The 19461-nt window shown below is 34.1% G+C and overlaps 1 protein-coding gene across 2 annotated transcripts in view; it reads right to left on the bottom strand.

Annotated features, from left to right (window-relative positions):
• Positions 1-19461, bottom strand: part of LOC138700208 (irregular chiasm C-roughest protein) — an 831933-nt gene that overhangs the window by 18783 nt on the left and 793689 nt on the right. For both annotated transcript variants that reach the window (XM_069826656.1, XM_069826657.1), the window contains exon 10: positions 7038-7071. In XM_069826656.1, the coding sequence (XP_069682757.1) occupies positions 7038-7071 (34 nt within the window). The remainder of the gene's footprint in view (positions 1-7037; positions 7072-19461) is intronic.

The following is a 19461-nucleotide window of genomic DNA, read 5'->3' as shown; positions in this document are numbered from 1 at the left end:
CAATCTGTTATGAAAGTTCTGCTTAACTCGCCCCAACAAAACAGGTTCGATGGCACTAATTTCGTTCCTTATGTTTTGTTTCAACTGGATGATGGTGTGAGGCTTGTTGCGATACACCCTACTTTTGAGATAACCCCACAAGAAGCAATCAGCTGCAGTCAGGTCAGGAGATCTTGGCGGCCAGGCAATGTCTCCAAATCGTGAAATTATTCATCCTGGAAACATGTTTCGGAGACAGTTCATTGAACCATGAGCAGTGTGCGTTGATTACTTCCTATGGGGTTATCTCAAAAGTAGGGTGTATCGCAACAAGCCCCGCATCATCATCCAGCTGAAACAAAACATAAGGAACAAAATTAGTGCCATCGAACCTGTTTTGTTAGGCGAGTTATGCAGAACTTTCATAGCAGATTGCAGGAATGTATTCGTTGCCGTGGAGGCTACTTACGAAATGTAGTTTTTAAAAAGTAATCAGACATTAATAAATCGCATTGTACTAGATTACTTCCAGTATACGTGTTTTCTTTTAATTTGTCCTGATTGTCCCACAACAGGAACATAAAAACCATCATATCCCACTGCTGCACCCTATACGAATGCATTATATATTGTTATTCAACAGTAACTTAGGAACCAAGATTCTCCTATTCTGTTGTCTATTACACAGGTTGTTTCCGAGGAGGTGTTACAAACTTTCAGAGATGTTGGCGAATGTATCAATTTCAGATAAGGAACCGTGGTCCGGAAATGACTGAGTCGAAAGTTATAAGCAAAAATAGTTGTGTGGAAATGGAATTGTAATTTGGCACCACGTGCCCTTTTTCCCTTAACTTTTGGAACAGTCGTGGAAAAATGATGGGCCGGATGTCTCCTACGTGGGTACTTGTCACGATACAATCTGTGAGCTTGTCTACTGTTCCCATTGGCTCATCCGTATTCGAAAATCAGGTCTGCTTATTCCGCTCTCGTGTACTCCTCCATTTCACTAAGACTGATCGACTGGACACTGCAACTTGTACACATACACTGCTGTCTACAGACGTGCATATCAGGACCCACCATGTCCGTTACACATTACGCTATCTACATTGCTTTAGTGTAGTTTCCTGTCCCCATCCCTCAGACAGCGCATTGAATGGAATACTGTAAGTGGCCAACGTAAACAACGTCAGATAATACAGTCCGTGGTAAGAATAAACATGGGTATATAGTAGGCTATATACTGGACTTTTTTTTAGTATATACTCTTGTTAGTAAGAATAAAAACCTTTGAGTACCTACTCATTTTTGATTACATACTCATAACATGGAAGCATAGTAGAATATACTCAAGTGTCCACCTTGTACAGAATATATACTCATGCTTGATAAGAATGAAAGCTAGTATATTCTCATATTTATAAGTTCGTTCTCATGTTATTATGAGTATGGTTTGTAGCAGGCTCAATTCTGAATATTTGTTGATTTGTGTTCAGTTTAAAGTTAAAAATGGCAGAATTTATGAACTATGTAGTACCTCATGAAAAAATATAGAAAAAGACGTGAACTTCAGAAGCCTTTAACGCTTCACAAAAGTGAATGTGAAAAAGGTTAAACACATATTTGTTATTAATAAAAAATATAACCTATAAAAATCTGAATGTCTATCAAATTATAAGGTTAGATTGTATTGTTAAATATAATTAACAATTAGAGTTTATTTTGTAAAATTTTAATTGCAAAATGCAATTACTTGTAACTTTAAATTATATATATATATATATATATATATATATAACTTTCTATAATAAAAATAGAATTAGCATAATTGGAATTCTAGAAATGGATTGTAATCTCTATCCAACATCCCATAATGACGATTACCCAGTACTATTTCCTTGTTTCCTGTTTATTAACGTCACTTATCTGATTCATCCTCTCTTTCATGTTTATTTATTTATTCATTTATTTACTTATTTATTTATTTATTTGTTTGTTTATTTATTTACTTATTTATTTGTTTATTTATTTATAAAAAAGCAAAACACAAACCACTACAGCATGCTGATAGCATGTGAAAGTCTATAAAAAGAACTGAGCATCACGGTGCAATGTGGTCAAAGAGGACAGGTAACACGAGTACATACTAACTTTTAAACGATCAAGAAGGCTGTAGAGATGAGTATATATTCGCGTTAGGTAGAATGTCTTTATTCTTACGAATATGGGTATGTTCTAGTGGTTACGAGTATATAATCACAGGAAGTGCTCATACTCAAAAGTATAAACCTTGACAAAGTACTTAAGCTTTATTCTTACTACCCAGTATGTGCAAGATGTACAGATAAATACACATAAATAAGGTGTACAGAGGACTAAAATTACTTCATTTCCACACAATTATTTTTGCTTTTAACTTTCGACTCGGTCATTTCCGGGCCTGGGTTCCTTATCTCAAATTGATACATGTGCCCTTCGCCATCATCTCTGAAAGTTTGCAACAGCACATCGGAAACACTCTGTATTTTGAAATCGTGTATTAACGTCAACATATGCAAACAATTTTTTTGCATGCTTTCCGCACAAAACCAATACGCGGTAAGTGTGAAATACCACATTCAGTATTCCCAACGTAACACACATAACAATTTCCCTCTTCTTACCGCTTAAGCGCGACATTCATTTTACTGCTTTAGGCTTTTAACATATTATTTTTAAAGACGTTCAATATAGTAATAATTATAAATTGGAAACTTACCACTGCAATTTCACCTAAATTTGCTCTGTTAATTATTGTTTTTAAATATTTGCAAAAATTAAGTAAACTCTACAACACCACAAAAGTTACTGCATTTCGTGATGCATGTAACATTAAGGAAGCCGTTTGTTTTAAGTTCGCATTTATAGACTGGGGGAAAAAAAAAGACAGACGTATATCACGGCCTGCTGGAGTATAGTAAACACAGAAAACATTTTAAAGCAACAATGTTGAAGATAGATATTTTTGTTTTCCAAAATTGCCGTCATTGAACAGAAACCAAGATGGAGATTTCATTGCAACTAATTAGAAATTCCTCTTTCAGGTATGTAATAAACATATTCGCACAAAATAATGTACGATACACGAGCGGTATGTTTTCTTTCAATTCTCGGAAATTAAAAAAGCTCAACTACGTTTCGCTTTTTCAAACTTTTCCTCGAACATGAAAACTTCAACATACCGCTCTTGTAACGGATATTACTATTTTGCAGCATTATACAAATTTTTCTATACAGTTAGTAAAATGAACAAATGAGAGATAAAAATCTGAATATTGTTGGATTAAAACAAGAAGGAAAACTGCTTCGATAAACGTTGCTTTTGGCGTAATAATAAGCAAGCAAAATGCAAAGCCTTCTATTTGTGCCGCAGCATAACAAAGTCCCACATTTCCACTTACACCTATCAAAATTTCATCAAGTCTTCCTGTTTGCTCTGAACGAAGGTTTCGCCGTTTGAATGCAATTCTGACGAGAGGTTTGTGCTTTATCTCAATTTCCGCATAAGTCTATCGTTCTTTCGTTCTCTTCTAATGATGCGAACTTGTGCACTGCAATATTCATGAGCTCCACGGCGATGTCGACCTTGCGAGAGACAGTCCATTCCCGACTTACTACTTAGCCCCTTTCAAAGAATTCTCTCGGAAATAAAATTCTATTTCTGACTAATGTAAGGAAGCTTTTAATTTGCAGACATAAATTAAAATCTTGTCTCACTGCGGAACCTGGTACGAAATTTATATATTACTCTAATTGGAAACGACGTGGCGTCAAAGGCAGGACGCGGCGGTGCTAGGAGTACAAATTGAAAATAAGATACATGAAGACTAAGAGAAGGCAGACAGAGAGAGAAATACGAACGGAGAAGAAAAAAACAGAGAGAAAAATTGTGTAACTGAAACGAATGTTGACAAAAAGAAGACGAAGGAAAGCGTTTGTAGTCGGAGGGTTACCACGACATTCCACTTTATCGCATCCCTTGTGGCGGCCTTTGTTTCGGCGTTGCTAAGCTAAGCGATTTCTTTTTGTGTCTTCGCGGCGGTTGTAATGGCAACCACTCAGTCCAATCACGGAGGGATGGGATGCACCCTTTCACCATCGCCACGTTGGATAATTTTCTAGTGAATACATTGCATTCCCTTATCTGCTCTGAGACAAGTACTTTTTAGGTTAGAATCTCTTCTCTTCTAAATACATTTAAAGAAAAAAAATGGAGAATTTCTGTAACACCACCAGTACATATTTATTTGAAGTAGAAGTACATCAAGCTTGCTAAAATATTACTTATTTATAAATAGTGGTCTTTTTATCAGGTGCCTTAAACGCTGCAGCCTTTATAGGGCTAATTTGTTCCACGTTCCTACTTTGTTTTCTGCTTCATACATCATGTATGTATGTATGTATGTATGTATGTATGTATGTATGTATGTATGTATGTATGTATGTATGTATGTATGTATGTATGTATGTATGTATGTATGTATGTATGTATGTACTTCTTTTTTACTTGGTTATTTAACCACGCTGTATCAACTACTATGAGGTTATTTAGCAATTGGTGATAGCGAGATGATATTTGGCGAGATGAGGCCGAGAATTCGCCATAGGTTACCTGACATTTGCCTTATGGTTGGGAAAAACCTCGGAAAAACCCAACCAGGTAATCAACCCAAGCGGAAATCGAACCCGCGCCCGAACGCAACTTCGGATTGGGATGTATGTATGTATGTATGTAAAAAAATAAAATATGGTTTATTTAACGACGCTCGCAACTGCAGAGGTCATATCAGCGTCGCCGATGTGCCGGGATTTTGTCCCGCAGGAGTTCTTTTACATGCCAGTAAATCTACTGACATGAGCCTATCGCATTTAAATACACTTAAATGCGATCGACCTGGGCCGAGATCGAACCCGCAATCTCGAGCACAGGAGGCCAGCGCTATACCGACTACGCTACCGAGGCTGTAATGTATGTATGTATGTATGTATGTATGTATGTATGTATGTATGTATGTATGTATGTATGTATGTATGTATGTATGTATGTATGTGAAATTTGACCAAACAATACGCAGATCATATTTTGATACAATACAATAAAATTCGAAACCATTTTATTTATACTGTCGATTCTTTATTACGCGAGATTATCTTGTTATATGCTCAGATTAAAAAGTGTAAGCAGTGATGAGTTGTTAATGTATATCAGTAAAATAATTGATAGTACCTAAGCGAGGTGCAATGAGAGAGGAAGAAGAGTGGTAAAAAGTGAGTGTGAGAAAATCAGGGGTGGCAAAGTGATAGAACAAGAATAGAGAAGAAAGTGTAAAGATGTAGTAAGACAGACTTAGAAACAAATTATAGTGAATGAATATCAGAATAAAATGAGAGGTAAAAGAGAGTGTAATCAGTAGTGGCTAAGTGTATTGAAAAAAGTAATAGAGGAGTCCGGGAAACGTTAGAGATAGGGAAAATAGCTGAAAATAACGATAGAACAGATAAAGTAAAGTAATAAACCACAATACAAGGTAGGTAATGAGCAAGGAAGTGCAAACAATGACGTGTGAATGGATGGTAAATGAATTAAGGGAAGAATCTGAGCTACTAATTATCTTATTGTACAAGGATGAAGAAACGCTTAATGAAAATGTTTATTAATGAGAAGAATGGTCGGTAGATAGATAAAGAAAGATCGGAAGAGTGAAGCGGAGTATAGATAGATTGAAGCTTATAACGTAGTTTACAAATGAGAAAATAACATTTTTAGGTAATGAAATCGAGATTAAAGAGTGGTCGGTATGAAGGTGTCAAAAATGAATGTATAGTGGAACTGATTTTATAGTAGGGGATCTTATTACATGAAGGTAATACTGAACATAAAATATATTTTACCATGATATATCATAGTAGACCTAGTAATTAAAATGTGGTTAGATGAGTAAGTTAAGTAAGTTAAGTAAGAGTTAAGTAAGAGTGAATATTAGTAATAATGTGCAAATAGTGAGTAAAAAATAATGTAGGATAAGTTAGATTAGAATAAGATGCTTAATATTAGGAAATGATGACGTAATTAGTCAGGGAATTATTGTTAAGCAAGTGGAAATGTAAGAGATTGTAATGATAGCACCATATACGATGAAATGAATGGCTGACAAATATATATCATGTATAATATCATATCATATCATATCATATCATATCATATCATATCATATCATATCATATCATATCATATCATATCATATCATATATCATTTCATATCATATATCATATCATATCATATCATATCATATCATATCATATCATATCATATCATATCATATCATATCATATCATATCATATCATATCAAATATCATATATCATATCATATCATATCATATCATATCATATCATATCATATCATATCAAATATCATATCATATCATATCATATCATATCATATCATATCATATCATATCATATCATATCATATCATATCATATCATATCATATCATATCATATCATATCATATCATATATATCATATCATATCATATCACATATCATATCATATATCATATCATATCATATCATATCATACCACATCATACCATATCATATCAATACACATATATATATATATATATATATATATATATATATAATATCTATCGATTGTAGCGACAGTGGCATGTGGATGCGATTACGTATATATTGCACTGGAAAATATACATGTTAAAAAGTCTTCCGCAGTCTCGTGAGACATCCTGCAGTCTGAATCAGCGGAGAGATCTATCTGAGAAGTAGGTAACTTTCTAGATGACAAATAGTTTGACGGTAAATTTTGCCATGAGCCCTTTCAAATTAGAATCTTACTCTTCTGATACACATACTGTGTAACTCAAATAATACATACGAAAAATTACAAAATAAACTCACCTTAAAATGAATATTATATACGACTTTCTACTTTGTTGTCTGTGATTATGATAGAACAGTAAGAACTACAGAAGGTTTTGCCTACAGAATGTACTTACCTTTCTAAATCGGATGGCCTGAAGTCCCCTCTACCTGCGAACACAAGTGAAATAAATACAACAGAGAAGTGAATAGATTATATGGAACGTCTGAAACTGGACTTAAATATATATTTTAAGCATGAACAGTAACATATACAAATTGACAGACAAGATTTATAGAAATGTCAAAGGCCACTCAATGAAATGGACGTTTTTACTAGGATGTTTCAAATAAAATTGAACACGCTTCTAGGTACAAGGTGAAAGACTAAAATTCCATTGTTTCATAGAACATGTTTAACGTACAATTTGCCATAGGTCTACTACCTTAGAAGAGTGTTAGTTTCTATTTAACCAACACATCATAAAAACGAGAAAGTAAGCTTTTACCATTTAAAGTGTATTAAATGAAGTAGCTGGTCAGTTATGATATTTATAATATATCAGAAAGTGTCTAATATTAAGACCTACTATCAGGCAGGCCAAAGAAACGGAATATTTAAGTTTTGTTGTTGTTGTTGTTGTTAGTACCTTGTCTGCCGTATCTTTCTCAAAAGTACAACGTCCTTCTTAAACAATGGTCTGTCATTGGTTTGCTGTTTGGCAGTAGAGGTTCAATTCACATGGAATTATCTTAAGGAACTTCACATCCTTTTTGATTATGTAATGTGTATTCTTATAAATATTATCAAGGATTCCCTTCAAATATTACATCATCATCTCTATTTCAATTAAGCCCTTATATTTTGCCTTCAACAATTAACTTTCTTTTTTTCTTTAATATTTCAAATCACATTATACTGTACATGTTTATTGTATTCAGGTCCCTTGTGGTCACTCAAATTCTTTGAGCTGATGTCTTTAATGAATAAATAAATAGACTTAGATTCATTGTTATTGTTTAGCCTGATTTTAGCAATTTAGTAAACATGGAGAATTGGACTGGTGAGTAACGAGGATTTGCTGTAGAGAAAAACTGTGTGATCCATTCTAAGCGTCGGTGTATCCTTGACACAGCAAATATTTTTTTGCACTAAAAATTGACTGAATTATGCTACAATTTGATACAGACTAACTGGAGAGTTTAATTCACTTATGACTACTTTATCCAGGTTTACATCGTAATACAAATCAATACCGGTACATTATTAATGATAAAAGGAAACTCAGTTTAATATTTTAAGTACTCACTTCAAGTAAATACGTATTGAAGTTGTTCAATGGTTACTAACAATGTAACATTGTTTTCTGTATCTGCTTGAGCTCTTTATTGTATCAACTATTTACTTGTGGGTCATGTTGTGCCCATTACATCATTGTTTTTAGTAATTTGCCACAGCGTCAGTGCCTCAGTGCTAATAACATGGCAGACTAGAAGAGGATAAAACATTATAGTTATATCCGCTATGCCCTGGTCTTGCGCAATTATGAGCATGTTTACATATTGCACAGTTACTCGCTACAACGATTATCGAATCATAATTATGTGAGATGTCTCCTTTAGAAATTTAACCATGCCAATGGACGAACAAAGAATAAACGTTAAATTTTTGTAGAGGAAGTGCTACAAATATGGAATACATTTTTTTTTTGTTTTGGAACCTACATGTTTTGAATACTGAACGTAAAGTATCGTTATGTTTATTATTGAATGTGCCTGTGAATAGTACAACGGACTTAGGAGTTCGTAAGGTGTTATAAAATGTTTGAAAAAAAATAATATCCTCAAAATCTAACATATTTCCTTTAAAAAATGAAGGTATAATATGGAATACTATTAACAAGTTACAAGAAAGAAAGACCTATCAGAGATAAACACGTTTCCATACATTTGGGGATTATAGGCCCAATTTTTATTTTGTCTTTTTTGTCTATTTTAGCTCCCGTTGCCTATTTTAAGGTTAAATGACTTTTTTTAGTCTTTTTACTTCGTTATTGTACATTTTCTATATTTTTAATGCATTTAAAATAAACCGTACATAAATTATATCAAAAAACAAAAAAGAAAGGTTGTACAAATTAAAAGTATATATTCACCTCACAGAAATATTTGCTGAGAATCCTATTCTGCAGAATTACATGTTTCCAAGAAGCCATAAACTTTTCTCCCCTACCGATTCCATCTTTTATGTCACTTAACAAAGATGTTTGAACAGTATAACCTTCAGTGCTCAGGTCACTTCGGGGTTTACCAGAGAAAGAAAGAGATGAGGGAAGTTTTAAAAGTAAGTCTCCAGGTCCCGTTACTGTTGTCGCTTGCACGCACAAGTCACGCGTACTTTGAAGTCTCTAATCCCTTCCCACAATCCTTTTTTTGAGACAATACGCAGTCGGTTTTTCCCGATCTCTGAAAGGAAGTAGAGAAAGTCCTTCTGAAATAAGTTGTTTTAAGTTTGCTCCAATCACTTCAGTAGAAGTAGGAAGATCTTTTTCCACCATGAAAAATGTTCTCTATGACAGGCGGCTCACTATGACAGTTGACAACTTAAAAAGCATCTTGTTGTCACATGCAACGAAGGAAAGTGAGGTCCACACCTGTGGAGTAACGGTCAGCGCGTCTGGCTGCGAAACCAGGTGGACCGGGTTCGATTCCCGGTCGGGGCAAGTTACCTGGTTGAGGTTTTTTCCGGGGTTTTCCCTCAACCCAATACGAGCAAATGCTGGGTAACTTTCGGTGCTGGACCCCGGACTCATTTCACCGGCATTATCACCTTCATATCATTCAGAGGCTAAATAACCTAGATGTTGATACAGCGTCGTAAAATAACCCAATAATAATAATAATAATAATAATAATAATAATAATAATAATAATAATAATGAAAGTGAGTACCGTTTGAGATAGTTTATTAAGCATTTGTCTATTTTTTGTCTGTTTCCATGAATAATAAATGTCCATTTCACTGCCTATTTTTTACTATTTTTAGTGCCTATATGCCTGCCTATTTTAACCAAAATAAATGCCTAAACATCCGGGCTCTTTATGAAAGAGAAGAAACTCCATTGTGTTACCTTGGAAAGCACTTTCGTCCTCTCAGTACAAAAGACTGTACTTTCTGTGTTGTGGCAAGATATGTTCATTACGATATCATAGCGTTGAAAAAGACTCGTAATCATCACTTTATGAAAGACGAAAAGAGGGAAGTAGACTGTTTGAAACGAAAATGTTGGATTCACTATAGAAGAGTAGCTATTGCACGAGCTTTATCTCAGCCGAGAAAATTCTTGACTTTGGTAGCTTTCTGGGTACAGAGAGCTGTTGAATATATCTCCATCCGAAATGCCTCTACCTGCTTGATTCAGTTCATTCCCTAACCTCATTCATTTAACTTTATGATGAGCTGTAGGTCTGGGACGGCGAATGTTAATTGAGATCGTACAAACAGAGAAAAAGCTTTGAGGTTCGCAGCAGTGTTGAAAAGTCTCTCGCGCCCGCTAACTCATTACGCTGGAAAGCCAAAGAGACCGACATTTTCTTCACCATTACCCGTCATTCCAGGCGTGGAGAGATTTCAGACATGAGTCTCTCTGATACTTCGTTTACTAAGTTTGTGGATCGATCCCAGTGACATGCAGTTTTCATAAGTTTACTTATCTGAACCATTTTTAAAAATAAATACTTCTATCATAAAAATGTTTAACTCAACGTGTAGCTGGGGCATTATTGTTCATAACAGAGTATTCCTGTGTGGATTGAAGTGTATCGATCGATCTAAACTATCAAATACGGTACTGTGCGGGAAAGTAATTCTGGATATTCAAATATTGAAAATTTTATAAACTCCCCTGAAATATCTGTGAACAAAAAAAAAAAAAAAAAAAAACAATGTTTGTAAACATGAACTAGAGATTAGGCTAAATGTAGCCTACAAATAAATTATAAACTGTATTACACACAGGGTGTTTAAAAAAGTGTCGCATATTTTTACAGGAAGTAGCATAGATCGAAACTCGAAAAAAGTTCCTATAAGAACGTGTTCGGAAACAAATATCTGTTGAGATATGGGTCATGCTGTATTGTGGCCTATGATCGTTATTGGTTAAAAACACAAAACAATGGTGTTTGTTTTGGGAGTGGACAGCTTCCTCCCAACAGAAGTAAACAAAGAATGTAGTAGTAAACAAAGGTCCAGGATACTACACAGTCTACCATTTTACTTGTGCTAGTAAGTACGTATAGTAAGTACAGTATTCATTGGTGTAGGCTGTCTTTCTGTTTATGCACGACGGAACATCACCCCATTTTCTACGCCTCATGAGACTATACCTAACCCGGAGATTTAATGGGCGATGGATTGGTCGAGGAGGTCCAGTAGCATGGTCTTCACGATCACCTGAATTAAATTCTTTGGATTTCTGGGTATGGAGACATTTAAAGACAATGGCGTATGCCACACCCATCGACAACGTACAAACGTTACAGGAACGTGTATCCAATGCATGTGAGAAAATCCGACAACAACCAAGCGTGGTCGCAAGTATTCGTGATTCACTGAGAAGGGCTGAAGCATGTTAAACAATGCGTGGTAACCACATAGAGCATCTTCTGTAGTGTCTACGTAACAGACAGGTGGATATCGTAGGCCACAATACAGCATGACTAGTATCTCAACAGATATTTGTTTCCGGACACATGTTCATAGGAACTTTTTTTTCTAGTTTCATGTTACCTCCGGTAAAAATATGTGACTCCTTTTTTTTAAACCCTCTGTATACTAGGGAGCGTGCGGTAGCGTAACATTGCAAGTCGGAAGGTCGCGGGTTCGATTCCTAATGGGATCACGGATTTTTCTATCGATCTAATTCTTTCAGCCGCATTATGGCCCTGGGATCTACTCAGCCTCTAACAGAAATGAGTATCAGGGGCATTTCCTTGGGGGTAAGACGGTGGGCATGTAGGACTAACATCCATATTGACATTAAATATATTAAATTATATTGCAAACATATGTGAAGAAACCAGATAAGAGCGGCTTAAGTACCACAATGGGAATGAAGTTTAGTAACACGAGCAAAAATTCAAGTGATTCGGGAAGTGATTTAACCAGAGTAGTGAGAAGGAAGGTCAGTGCCGAGAGGAGAAGTGAAAGTGTTTCTGTTAGTGCAAAAACCGAAATGGTGGGAAGTGAAGAAAAAGAATGACAAGTGTATAACAGAAAATGGTAAAGTGGATGTGTCTGGTCCAGAGGAGGAGACGGCTAAGGACTTAGTAAAGAAAGTAATAGATGAATTAGAGGAGTGGAAGAGGAAGTTCAATTGTAAGTAGATAAGACGATTGAGTTAATGAAAATAGGTTAAGAGTACTGTCTGGTGGAGGAGGCTAGCTAGGATGGCGAAGTATAATATGTAGAAAATTAGTGAGATCGGAATATGAAATGTACGCATGAAATAGACAAAAATCGAGCATATTGATAATGGTGTGATATGTTTTAGTAACAAGTATTATTAGAAACGGTGTGTCCTCGATATAGTCTAAGTGATCTGAAAATCAAGAACAGAGTGATAAAGTGTCAATTGTGAATGAACTAGAGAAGTGTAATAGGAATTATGTAAAGCGATAGAGATAATTGAAAATAAGTGAGGAGTATGGCAGCGGAGGCTAGCTAGGATAGTGTAGAAAATTAGTGGGCTCTAAAAATGAAATGTACACAAGAAACAGGCATAATAACAAACTTATTGGACAATGGTATAGTACGTTTTAGTAACAAGTATTATTGAAACAGTGTGGGTACGATATAAGTGTAGTGAAAATCAATAACAGAGTCGTAAAAGTGTAAATTTTGAATGATCTAAATTAATAACATATATCAAAATATGATCAATTATTATTCAGTCAATATGGCTTAAGCATTAAATTACATATGTAATTTAATGCTTAAGCCATATTGACTGAATAATAATTAATCATATTTTGATATATGTTATTAATACGAGGCTTAGCTGAACATTTTCCAACATGAATTGTAGATCTAAATTAAGTTGTTAGGATTTAATGGGAGAATACTGATCAATTTAAATGGGGTCGAATCAAATATAAGAGCGTCTACAAAAGGTATATCTGTAACGAATGTAATTGTGGCACCGGATACAAAAATTGTGAGGTCCACATTACATGGTTGTAAATGTTGACATCAAATATATCATATATCATATCATATACTGTATCATATTAACATTATATGTACTGTATATTAGTTTAATTTTGCCACAGTTTGTGTCTAATTGTTTAATTAACAATTAATTCATAGTATTTCACTGTTGAATTCATAAGTAACTCTCGTATACACATAACTTTTACCTAACCCATTTTATTGTGATCTTTGTAGCTTAAGTTCATTCATATATTATATGTATACTTTTTGCTGGTTGAGTGGAAGAGAAGGCGTTGCGGCTTAACTCTGCCAGCTAAAATAATAATAATAATAATAATAATAATAATAATAATAATAATAATAATAATATTAATAATAATAATAATAATAATAATAGGGCCTAATAATAATAATAATAATAATAATAATAATAATAATTATTATTATTACTTTTAATTCAGATTGTTTGTAAAGTTGGGAGCCTTAACCTTTCGCCACTCTCTGGACCGATTTTGCCTCTCCTGGGGTTGATTTTGTTTGACTTACTATACCAGAACAGAAAGATACAGATTTATATGGATATTTCGGAATGCAAGAAAACTGTAATGAAATGGGAAATGAATGGTAGATGAAAAGAGAAAGACATGACCAAATGTCCGACAATGCGCATTATAGAATGGATAGATTGAATCTACGCTGGAAAATACTGAAACAGAGACGAGCGGAGAATGACATACAGAAATTAAATTTATTACTATTCGTAGAAATTAATATTACTCGTTTGTGTTATATCGTATTAATTTACTGTAGTTTAATTTATTGCATTGTACTATTCGGTATCTCATGAAATCTAACTGCGCGCCAGAAGAAAAAGAAAGTGGACTGAGAAGCTTCTCTCCCTCGGTATGCTTCTACAAGTAGCAAGCGAGTTCGCTTAACCCCACCACAAGGTTCTTAATACTGGGTGAACAGTATAGAGCAGAACAGAAGCCTCGTCCCCCACCTCCACGCTTATAGCCGGCCGGCCAGCCGTGAAACCCTTTTCTGCTCTATACTGTTCACCCAGTATATGCTACGGCGCACTCAAATATTTGGTTTCGCGAGGTAACGAATTACCTATAAAATATTAAGTTATTGTTCAGCAGGAAAAATAGCACTGATTACATTTCTCAATAAGAAATAAAGTTGTAATTATACACGCGACTTCAAATTTGCACATGAATAGCATATTCATTACAATTGAAAAAAACTAAAAAAAAGTTGTTACTTTCTTCTGAAAAGACACTAATTACGTAGCAGTTCTGAAGAGAAAGAACATTTTGATTTACTAGCAGTAATAAATAAAGAGAAGTAGAAAGAAAGAATAGCGTAAATTCAAATATAAACGACAGATATGAAAGTGATCAAAATAGCCTATATTTTATGCTCGACCATGCCGAAATGTAGTAATTATACACCTGGTAGCAGCCCTTTAATGGACCTCATTAAAGTACACCTATTCATTAAAGCTCAGGTGTTCCATCAATCAGAAAACACCGTTGTAGCAATATGAAAGTGCAAGTATCGATTATTCTCGGATATGCAATCGAAAGACAACTAGCGAAACGTCACGGAGGCTGGAAATCCAATACTGTCGCAGAAGGTTATGTTCTGTTACTATAATAATTAGCGTTAACTGTAAATAATATTCAAATAAATTAAATTTGTCATCTCGTTTTTCAATGCCTAAATCAATTTCAAGGTTATATCAACATTAATTTTTATTTTACTCTCTAGATTATATCAAGGTCAATGACATTTCTTTCTCGGAAAAAATCAATACTTTCGCGTCTGCGCACATCTCACAATTTACGAGATATTGCACAAGGTCAGTTCCGCTCCCCAGTCAGATAAGAATAACATGAATACTTATGAATAATTTCAAGTTAGAAATATGGTCGAGCATAAAAAGTCGTATGAAACGTGCCTATAATGGCAATTAAGACGCTCGTATGAAAATATACTCGCGTCTTAATTACTACCAATATAGGCTCGTTGCATAATGTACTATATTGAAGGTATTCGTTTTAGGCTTTCGAAATATTACTATTGCGCCCAGCTATTTTAATTTTGTTTTCTCTTCCCATCAAAGAACTCTACAATTTCACATAGTTATTCTTCAGAACCATCTGCAGTCTCAAGAAAATATTTCCTGAACAAGGGAACTCTGATCTGCCGTAACCCTACGACACGGGACTTGTACAAGCATATTGACTCTCGAAGGAATAACCCATGCTTCACACTTTTTATTATCCTTCGGCAAGAAATAAAATCGTGATTCTTGCGTACACAGAGGGAGGGAAGGAAACCCAGCAAAAGAATGAACAGTTATGCGATAATGAGGATTATAGCAACAGAAAGTCGAAGAGTGTGGAATGCTGTAAACATGAAATAGTGGGAAACTTAAGAAGCAAATAACAGAGTATTTAAGGACATTTTATTTAGAGCTGTTTACAGTATTTTTGTGTATAAATATGAATATACAATTTTTTTCCTCTGTTTCTATCAAACACAGACTATAATCCTAATGTAAACAATAGCACGTGACTGAAGTGAGGCTTCATTGGCCACTGTTTGGCGCCATGGATTCTCAGTACGTGTTCCCACCTACTGTTGTACATTCTGTTTCATGTTAAACATTTCCCGTTACTCGTCAAGTAGGCCTAACCTCACTACTATGCATTCATTTGTTTAGGAAACATTTACTTTATAATTACTACGATTAAATTATTTTTAAGTCTTATGTATTCACAATGGACAGTTGAGGATACAGAAACCATACTTCAATACTAGCTTACGTGAACAACTACAAGCTCAAGTGACGCCAACTTGTTACAAGAACAGACTACCTCGGTATTACTGTTGGTATTCATCCGCGTTCATAGTACATAACAAAATATAAAAGTAGCTTTTCTTTTACATAGCGTTTTACACATGAGTGAAGTTAAATGTTTCATCGTATTTAACAACTAGAATTCAATTTTTTATTTTCAAATAATAGAAGATTGTGTTTTCCAAATATTAACTATATTTTCCTGCGTCATGTGAGTGTTTCGACAGGGAGCCAATCACGGGTATGACAGCAACGTGCTTATGTTTACATTAGGATTTTTCTTACAGCGAAAACAGTATAATGTCTTTTGCCCCGTGTGATAAACAAATGCTGGTGAGTTGTGAGCTGGCCACAGAAAGAAATTATCTTTCATTGTTTTAATATAGGCATGGCAGAAAAATAAATTGCGATGTCAAGAGTTAGGAACACCTATTACAAAAAGTTTTAATCTCACACTTTTCAATCCCCCCCCCCCCACCCATGTCAAAAACATATTATGTCAGAAAATGAGTGCATTAAAAATAATACTTTTTCAATTACATAGGCACAAATCCTCATACGTTTATTTTGTCCTATAAAAATATGACATGTTTCTCCACATTTTCACTACTTGAATTAAAATAGCAGGCCTAGTCCATTCATTTTGAAGTACTATATAGTTTACATTACAATACAAATTTTCAGCCCTTTACCTTAAGTAATTTCTGAGTAAATGGTTCCTGAATTTAAAACAATAAAAAATTATTTTTTTCAATACCCTTTCTTTCTGCCATTCCTGTATTAGTATAATAGTAAAGTATATATTTATTTAACTTGTAAAGATAAGGCCATCAGGCCTTCTCTTCCCCTCAGGAGATTACAACTACAATATTAAGAATACACTTATTACAATTATAATTAAAATTAATATTAAATTTACAAATACAATAAACATCAAAGTACTATATTCATAGACATTTCGCAGCACGCGCTACGAGCGTACTAAGCTAGCCCCGGCTATCGACTGGTTACTCGTACAGAATTCAAATCATATCCTATCGCTAACACTGGTTTATGAATACGAAAAACGCTGATCATCCACCGGAAACCCGCGCTAAAAATGTCTATGAATACGGCCCTAACTGATTAATGTCATTGGACTTATGTTTGGTGCGCGAGGAAAAATTCCCAAATTTACATTGGAGATCCTCAGAAAATTAAAGGTTCCTGAAAAGACTCTTCAGACAATTGCATCAACCATTTTAAAACCTTCATTGAACATCATCTATCACCATCTCTATTCATCTTTATAATATTTAGTGTACATTATTTATTTTCAATAATTTTTTATCGTTTTGATAGCTACAACATCTTGTCGCGGAATATTATTTTTTTAAATTTCATTATGTATTTTTCTAACATTAATTTAAATTTTCTTTTTTGTTCATTCGAATTGATTAGGATGCCGATATTTTAAATCTAAGATTTGGACGACTATCATTTCGATATACTGCTTAAGAACAAAGAAAGATTTTTTTTATTTAAGTAAAAAATTAAAACTAGAATAAAATTATACAGTGATTAAATTTCCGGACATTGAAATATTTTGTGCTAGAATAAGATAACTATTTACAAGAAGCCATGTCTGAACGAGTCTCAATTACTAAGTGCCTAGTAAGTTCGTGTTTGAATTCAATTTTATTTCGACAGTCCCTGAAGCTAGCAGGTAGCGAATTCCAGAGTCTTGGTAGGGCTATTGTGAAAGAGGATGAGTATGAGGAAGTGCGATGGGATGGTATTGTTAGTATTGTTTCATGGCGAGAGCATCTGTTCAGATTATAGTGGGAAGAAAGGTACGTGAAGCGAGACGACAGGTACGAAGGAATAGAAGAGTTCAATATTTCCAAGAGAAGGAGAAGCGAATATAAATTTCTTTTCTTATCTAGTTTAAACCAACCTATTGCTACCAGGGATGGGGTAATATGATCATATTTGCGAACATTGCTTACAAAACGTACACACAAATTATGAGCACGTTGAAGTTTCATTTTGTTGTTGTTGGAAAGTTCAGTCAGTAAAATGTCGGCATAGTCAAAATATTAAAATAATGAAAGATAATTTGTTTCTGTGGCCAGCTCACAACTCATCAGCATTTGTTTATCACACAGTGCAAAGGAAATTAGTCTGTATTTCATAGAAATAGAAAAAAAAATATTTTACGTATGCATATTTATACGCTAAAATACTGTTAACAGCTCTACCCATTGTTCGACCAATTATGGAATATGGAGCAGTAGGTTGGGATCCGTACAGACAAAAAATCGATTCAATAGAAAAGGTCCAACGCAGGGCTGCAAAATATGTCAAAATGGGAAGGAGACATGGCGAAGAGATAGTAAAAGAATTAGGGTGGGAATTTCTAAAATCAAGGCGATGAAAAACCAGACAGACCACATTGTTTAAGGCACAAATGGGACACAAAGCATGGTCCGACATCAATGCTAGATCAGTAACACCATCATACTTAGGCAGGGCTGATCATATTAGGAAGTTTAAATACAGAAAACAAAGAACGGACGTGGCAAAACTTTCCTTTGTTAACCGCACAATAGTAGACTGGAACAGCTTACCTGCGGCAATCTTTCAGGGTGCTCCTCTCAAAATCAATACATTTAAGGAAAGGTTGAGAAGATTAGACTAAAAATGTAATTGTAGGTGCAGTGTAACTATCTAAGTTGTCATGTAATTAATTAAGTTGATACGTAATTAATTAAGATATATGTAATTAAGATATAATTAAGGTGATACGTAATTAATTAAGCTGATAATAATTGGGTTTAATAGAAGTACTTATTAGTTAGGTTTATTTCGCTTATTGTAGGCGTTATTATAGCATAGTTTTTATTTATAGTCCTAGGTTTATTGTATCTAATTATAGTTGGAATTAGATTTACGTTTATTTTATTTCATTTATTTATTTTTTATTCCTGCAATTATTGTAAATTTTATTAATATTTATTGTAATGTTATTATTGTATATTATGTATCACTGCAACCGGGTATATACCGAATTGTAGTGTTTAATAAATAAATAAATAAATAAATAAATAAATAAATAAATAAATAAATAAATAAATAAATAAATAAATAAATAAATAAATAAATAAATAAATAAATAAATAAATAAATAAATAAATAAATAAATAAATAAATACATACGTACAGTAGTGGCAAAAAAAAAAACCGGATCGACGCTTGTAGCTGATTTCAGAGCCTTGTTCACTCCAGAGCACGATAGACTGGTAACTAAGACTTTCGTAGTTCGAATCCTGCCTGGGAAGGAAACTTTTTTTTGTTCCTTATTCAAATTATTCCCAATACTTTTCGATTGCTGGTAAAATTCATGTTCTGGGAATATAGTATATGGTTTATTCTCACTCTAAATTCTGGTCCTGCTGGCCCTTCACATTTTAGTATTCGGGCCTGCAGTCCCGTTCAT

The sequence above is a fragment of the Periplaneta americana genome, chromosome 5 (genome assembly GCF_040183065.1).
Source record: "Periplaneta americana isolate PAMFEO1 chromosome 5, P.americana_PAMFEO1_priV1, whole genome shotgun sequence".
In the NCBI taxonomy this organism is placed as follows: domain Eukaryota; kingdom Metazoa; phylum Arthropoda; class Insecta; order Blattodea; family Blattidae; genus Periplaneta; species Periplaneta americana.
Note: the sequence above shows the minus strand (reverse complement) of the source record. Positions and strands in the feature narration are given on the sequence as shown.